The sequence below is a fragment of the Sinocyclocheilus grahami genome, unplaced genomic scaffold, assembly GCF_001515645.1.
Source record: "Sinocyclocheilus grahami isolate Dianchi unplaced genomic scaffold, SAMN03320097.WGS_v1.1 scaffold94.1, whole genome shotgun sequence".
NCBI classification, from domain to species: Eukaryota; Metazoa; Chordata; class Actinopteri; order Cypriniformes; family Cyprinidae; genus Sinocyclocheilus; species Sinocyclocheilus grahami.
This window is the reverse complement of record NW_015505273.1, coordinates 944,093-950,768: the sequence shown is the minus strand read 5'-3', so window position 1 is coordinate 950,768 and position 6,676 is coordinate 944,093. Positions and strand designations below refer to the sequence as shown.

The following is a 6,676-nucleotide window of genomic DNA, read 5'->3' as shown; positions in this document are numbered from 1 at the left end:
GGGGATCAAATAATTATTTTCCCCACTGTATATATATATATATATATATATATATATATTCATGTATTCATGTTTGTTTATTTTATATAATTAAGTAAAATAATTATATAAATTACAATTAAATATACTTTATATAATTATTTTATTATTATTTCTTATTAAGCCAAGCTGTGACAAAAATTTTTTTAAACACCTCCACTTCACTAGATGGCGCTGCGCGCTTCACTGTTGTGGCAGCGAAATAATACCAGAAGTAGAGCCGAGGACGTTCTTTCCGGCTCCGGTCTCTCAGCAGGAGTAAAGGTAGGCCGAAACAAGAGTCGAAAATCCGTGCAAAATCTTCATCATCTTACTATTTTAGGTGTCGTCTCAAGCGAATCCTGTTAAGAGAAATTCCTAATAATTAATATATCCTAGTCTTGAGAAAATATGCAAACGAGAAATACTACATATAAGGCAGGAAATGTGACTGTATTGTGCGGCTCGTATGAAGTCCATTACAATTAAATATACTTTATATAATTATTTTATTATTATTTCTTATTAAGCCAAGCTGTGACAAAAAAATTTTTTAAACACCTCCACTTCACTAGATGGCGCTGCGCGCTTCACTGTTGTTGCAGCGAAATAATACCAGAAGTAGAGCCGAGGACGTTCTTTCCGGCTCCGGTCTCTCAGCAGGAGTAAAGGTAGGCCGAAACAAGAGCCGAAAATCCGTGCAAAATCTTCATCATCTTACTATTTTAGGTGTCGTCTCAAGCGAATCCTGTTAAGAGAAATTCCTAATAATTAATATATCCTAGTCTTGAGAAAATATGCAAACGAGAAATACTACATATAAGGCAGGAAATGTGACTGTATTGTGCGGCTCGTATGAAGTCAGTATAGCAACATCAAATAAAATAACATTGAATAAAGCATTTATTGTTGTTCAAGAAAGTAAGTCATTTAAGTGCAAAAAAGTGCTTGAAACTGATGTTAATGAATATAAGTTAACGCGTTCAGCACGCTAATAATGCCTTCAGAGCATGTTTGTTTTTGCCATGGTACTAACATGACTACTATATTCATGTATCTTAACATGTACCATTAATACCACGGTATTATCTTCACTGTACCGTGGTGCTATATTCATGTATCTTAACACTGTACCGTGGTGCTATATTCATGTATCTTAACATGTACCATTAATACCACGGTATTATCTTCACTGTACCGTGGTGCTATATTCATGTATCTTAACATGTACCATTAATACCACGGTATTATCTTCACTGTACCGTGGTACTGCAGCAGTGCTTGTTGATTCTCAACTGTGTTATGAAAGATATAACAATGATTTGATATGCTACTGTACTTTATGGAGTATGTGTAAAACATCCTTATACATATTCCCATTTTATTCAGTGTATCTACACTGCATCTAATTTGCATATTAGTGTGTTGTTCTTGGGGCAAACCATAATGAAGAAAGAAGTGTATTTGAGTAATAACTTGGCAACATTTTCATAATATCTCATATTTCAACCGAACTGATCGCACTGTATTTTATGTGTAATCATTTTCTATTTTTAATTCATTTTAAATTCCTTGTTGATTCATTTTTATGATTATTTTACTTCCTTTTATGTAAAACACTTTGGCTTACCATTGTGCATGAAATGTGCTATATAAATAAACGTGCCTTGCCTTTCATAGGAATATTGATCTATAATTTCTTTCCCCTATTGACTTGTGGCTGATTAACATGATGTTTGTCCTGGTGTCCTCAACAGAAGACATGTATGAAAATGATGCCCTGTTTCGTAACAGTCATATTCTGATTTAAAACCCCGTAAGATTTTTCTGAGATGTTAATTTATGACAAACAATTTGAAAATTAGTCCGATTTAAATAATAATTACAAAATATGATCATATTTTCCTAAGAGTACTAAATTGGATCATTCCGTCAATATCAGTCATTTTTAAAGAACCAGGAGAAGTGTGTTTATGATCGAACCTCCAAACGTGTGATATCTCTCAAAAGCCCTGAATGTGCTCTGAACAGGACATCCGGACTTAAAACTGCGGCGTGTAGGCTGTCAAAGAAATTCACTCAAATATAATGTCCTCTACAGAGGACAAAAGTCTATACCTGGGTCCCAGCAGGATAAATATTTAAATGATTGTATTTGTCTTTCTGTAGATGTTGATGCCCAAGAAGAACCGCATTGCTATCTATGAGCTCCTCTTCAAAGAGGGTGTCATGGTGGCCAAAAAAGATGTGCATCTCGCGAAACATCCAGAGCTTGCTGACAAAAATGTACCCAACCTTCACGTGATGAAGGCCATGCAGGTGAGTCCTTCTGTCCATCATGAACGGCACAAACTTGGACCAGTCAATGACGAGGACGTGAACGTATATTAAAATACTTTTACCTTCACAGTCTCTGAAGTCATGTGGGTACGTCAAAGAGCAGTTTGCTTGGCGCCATTTCTACTGGTACCTGACCAATGAGGGTATCCAGTACCTGCGGGACTTCCTCCACCTGCCCCCAGAGATCGTGCCCGCCACCCTCCGCCGCCAGACCCGCCCAGAGACCGCCAGACCCCGTCCCAAGGGTAAGAGCAAAGTCCCTAAAGTCTGTTCGCTCGGCAGCCATATTTGCAGTGCCTCCGGGCAGCTATTTTGGGCATCCAAGACCAAGTCCTATCTAAATGAATGGGGGAATCCTGAAATCTCAAAAACTGCCTGCTGAACTCACAATTAAAACTACACATTTCAAATAAGCAATAACATCTTAAATGAACTGCTCCATGAATGTTGTTCCTCATGCTCAAATAGCGTTAAAAAAGCGTATTTTTCAGGCAAGACCAGCCAATGTGCATGTGCAGTCATAAGCACGAGTCTTGGCTTTCTATGGGAACCGGAGCTTCTAAAGGCAGCTACAGTGACGCAATGACTTTACCAATCAGCCATCGGCTGTTTCATTCAGAAGGCAGGACTATTCTACCATATTGCGCATATCTACCATTCATAAGTAATAGGAGTGAACCGTCTTTGGTTATCTATAGTCTTTGGTAAGAGGCTCATCGTCCTCTCCTAAAGAGCGTTTCAGAACGAAAAACTGTCATTCACCTTCATGATTTTCCATGCAAGAAAATCCACACAGCTTTTCCATGCAATGATGTTGAGTGAAGTGAGTGAGTGAAGTGACATGTGGCCAAGTATGGTGACCCATGCTCGGAATTAGTGCTCTGCATTTACCCATCCAAAGTGCACACACACAGCAGTGAACACACACCCGGAGCAGTTATTTATGCTGCGGCGCCCGGGGAGCAGTTGGGGGTTCAGTGCCTTGCTCAAGAGCACCTCAGTCGTGGTATTGAAGGAGGAAGAGAGCGCTGTACATTCACTCCCCCCACCTACAATCCCTGCCGGTACGAGACTCGAACCCACAACCTTTGGGTTATGAGTCTGACTCTCTAACCATTAGGCCACGACTTCCCCACCATAATGAACAAAAAAACCCTAAAAGTAGTTAATATCTCTCATGCTGTAATTTGTAAAATCATTATTACTAGAAAGCTATGTTATGGCTTCAGAAGAAATTGAATATAGTGCATTGACCTTTTTTTTTTTTTTTGGTGCTTGACTGATGAATGGTTGTATATAAATGCAAATTGTCATTCATGTGTCTCAGTCCCACCCTTTCAAAGAGCTTGACTAAATGTGGTGTTCTGCAGGTCTTGAGGGAGAGAGACCGGCTCGTCTGGCCCGTGGCGAGGGAGATAGAGACGCTTACAGACGGTCTGCAGCTCCACGTACGTACACAATACATCCTAACTGTTGACATCAGCTTACTCTTAACCTCTGTGTGGGATGGTGTTAAACTAGAAACTGTTGATCTTACAGCTGGTGCAGACAAGAAGGCTGAAGCTGGTGCAGGTGCAGCCACAGAATTCCAGTTTGTAAGTACTTCTGTTTAAATGCTATTTTAATTCAATTACATAAACGCAAGCTTAAATCATCCTACTGGGAAAAGGATATTATGACGCTTACTTTTTGCATGCATTCTCTTTTGTGTTTTCAGAGAGGTGGTTTTGGCCGTGGCAGAGGACAACAGCCACAGTAATTTTCTACATTATCTGTACAATAAAGGTTTAAAAGTACTGCTGTGTCCGACTTGTTCATATATTGGTTTCAGATACTTATGAATGCATTTGTGTTATTTGGTGCCTTAAAGGAGTCATTCATCCAAAAATGTGAATTTGCTGAAAAACGTACTGAAGTTCAAACTGCTGATAAAAACATCACAATGATCCTTGTGACTTCAGTCCATCAATTAACATTTTGTGAAGGGAAAAGCTGTGTGATTGTAAGAAACAAATCCATCATTAAGCGGTTTCTATCTTCAAACCTCTGCTTCTGGATGAAATGTGAGTCCACTATCCATAATATTGCTTGTGTCAGTGAAAAAGTTTTCTCGTCTGAATCAGGAGAGAAATCTGCACAGATCAAGCACCGTTTACAAAAATATGTGTGTAGATTTTTTGAGACAACAGGATATGGACTTTTTCCCACTGGAGTTCGTATTATAATGGATTATGGACCAAGGCCCTGTCCACATGAACGCGGTTCATGCTTTTTCTACGCGGTTAGGCCGTTCGTCCACACGCAAACGTAGCACCAGGTCACTGAAACCGAACACTTTTGAAAACGCCTGCCAGGGTGAAGATTTTCAAAAACTCCGGTTGCAGTGTTGTCGTGTAGACCGCGAAACCAGAGTTTCTGGCTTGTGACGTCTGAGCCTGCGCTGTTATCTCCGCCTACTGGAAACGTTTTCAGGCTTCAGATTGGCCAACATGGCTTTAAGGTTGATATTATATCGCCACCTGTTGGTTTGGCATGCTCTTGACAGTGCTTCATAGCATGCATTTTCATGTGTGGATGGCCGGAGATTTTTTTTTTTAAACAGAAGGAAAAACTCAGTTTATAAAAATACCCGTGTACGTGTGGACATGGCCCTATTTTGGCCAGAAAAAAAATGGAGTTAGAATGTCTTGATGGATTTGTTTCTTACAAACACAAGCTTTTTGCTTCATAAAATGTTAACTGATGTACTGGAATGGTGTGGATTACGATGTTTTTCTCAGCTTTTCTCGGCACCCATTCACTGCAGAGCATCCATTGCTGAGCAAGTGATGTAATGCTACATTTCTTCAAGTCTGTTGCCATAAAGAAAAACTCATCTACATCTTGAAAGTGTTGAGTAATTTTTCAGCAAATTTTCATTTTTAGATGAACTATTCCTTTTAAAAATATCCAAAAATGTTAGAATTTTCTTACGCACTTTCTGTATTGTCAATTTTGGTCCATCATCCTGTAAGGAACCTGTAAATCTTAAATGTATATAGTTTGCCTCAAAAGCCCTGAAGTACAAACACAATGCTCCATAAATCAGAATATTTGGCATGTTAAAAACGTATTACAATTTTGAATCTTATTGGACAAAGTCACTGAAACCTCGAGATGAAATACTGGTGTTTATTAGTTGGCACATTTATATTACATTCCCATACTGGTTGATTTCACAATCCCAAGATGAAAAAGCTAAATAATCCAGTGAAGGGTGTCGCTGTGAAACTGAAGTCTCTCGGCTTTTGTTTCAGAGTGTTGGGAGATCTCAGTCACAGTTCCAGCATCCCATTTAAACCAAGTACATCACGTTTACCAGGCTGAACTCTCATTTACGTTACAAAAGTTTACATTCCGAGTCACAAGCAGGGCAAATTTAAGGTGCTTTCCATGAGATGTTCTTTAAGGATATGGGTATTTCACATGGTCTGTGATATACTTCAAATGCAGCAGTTTAGATTTCACATCCTTGTTTTGTAGGAACGACTGCTCAGAGAAGACCGTTCACAGCAATGATCGGCTACAGACGCGCAGCCACTTCCACTTACTACACGAGTCAAACAGTTATATGCTGCTGTGCTACTGAAAATGGGTACATTAGGATGGCCATCACATATTTCAATCAAGAAAGCAGTCCAGATTAGGGATTACATGCTACACTAAAAGTGAAAGAGAAAGACTTGCAATCAGCTGCAAATTCGATGACATTAGTGTTGATAGATATTAATCAAAAGCATGTAAACATGAATCACTGATAAAAGTATGTTCATTCACTTTTTAGATCTTGGGTTCATCATTACTCACTTTGCAGTTAGAAAAGAAATCTTGAATTAAAAATGTACTTTATAATGCACTTTAAACTCCCAGAGGAGCAAAACGATGCGGTTCAGTCTCGCGGAAATAAATCACCCAACCTAACGTGTACCATATCCATACATCATAACAAGCACTCGATTTGATCTGTACAAGAGTAATTAAAAGACACCAAAACATCTCGCTAACTACAGTGGCTCAAGTTTCACAGTATTGCGCCAACTGCTGCTTTCCAAGCGCTTTACAGAGCGTGCAGTTCGGCTTCCAAGACGCATTTGACATTTCAAAAGAAGACAAGACGTTTAAATGTTTTCTAGATGAAGATATGGTCATTTCTAAAAACCTCATCAGCTGGACTTGAAGGCCAAGAAAACAGAAGGCCAGAAAACACCTTCAGCAACTGATGTCAGAAGAATATTAATGGCCAAATCTACTAAGGGAAGATGAAAAAATTTCAGGTCCA

At 39.0% G+C, this 6,676-nt stretch overlaps 1 protein-coding gene across 2 annotated transcripts; it reads left to right on the top strand.

Moving 5' to 3' along the window:
• The first annotated feature begins 268 nt into the window (after window positions 1-268).
• Window positions 269-4,154, top strand: LOC107587580 (ribosomal protein S10). Of its 2 annotated transcripts, none has more exons than XM_016275408.1 (6): window positions 269-303; window positions 2,188-2,337; window positions 2,429-2,603; window positions 3,729-3,806; window positions 3,898-3,953; window positions 4,076-4,154. In XM_016275408.1, exons 2-6 carry the CDS (start codon window positions 2,188-2,190, stop codon window positions 4,115-4,117), a joined length of 501 nt encoding a protein of 166 aa, XP_016130894.1. In that variant the 5' UTR covers window positions 269-303; the 3' UTR covers window positions 4,118-4,154. The 2 variants fall into 2 exon arrangements, with proteins under 2 accessions (XP_016130894.1, XP_016130893.1); XM_016275407.1 differs by lacking the exon at window positions 269-303 and adding an exon at window positions 620-689.
• The last annotated feature ends 2,522 nt before the right edge of the window (window positions 4,155-6,676 follow it).

Coding starts and splice junctions, on each gene's coding strand:
- LOC107587580 (XM_016275408.1), top strand. CDS start 2,188: ATGTTGATGCCCAAGAAGAACCGCATTGCTATCTATGAGCTCCTCTTC. Junction 2,338..2,428: donor ACGTGATGAAGGCCATGCAG/GTGAGTCCTTCT, acceptor TTACCTTCACAG/TCTCTGAAGTCATGTGGGTA. Junction 3,954..4,075: donor CAGCCACAGAATTCCAGTTT/GTAAGTACTTCT, acceptor TTGTGTTTTCAG/AGAGGTGGTTTTGGCCGTGG.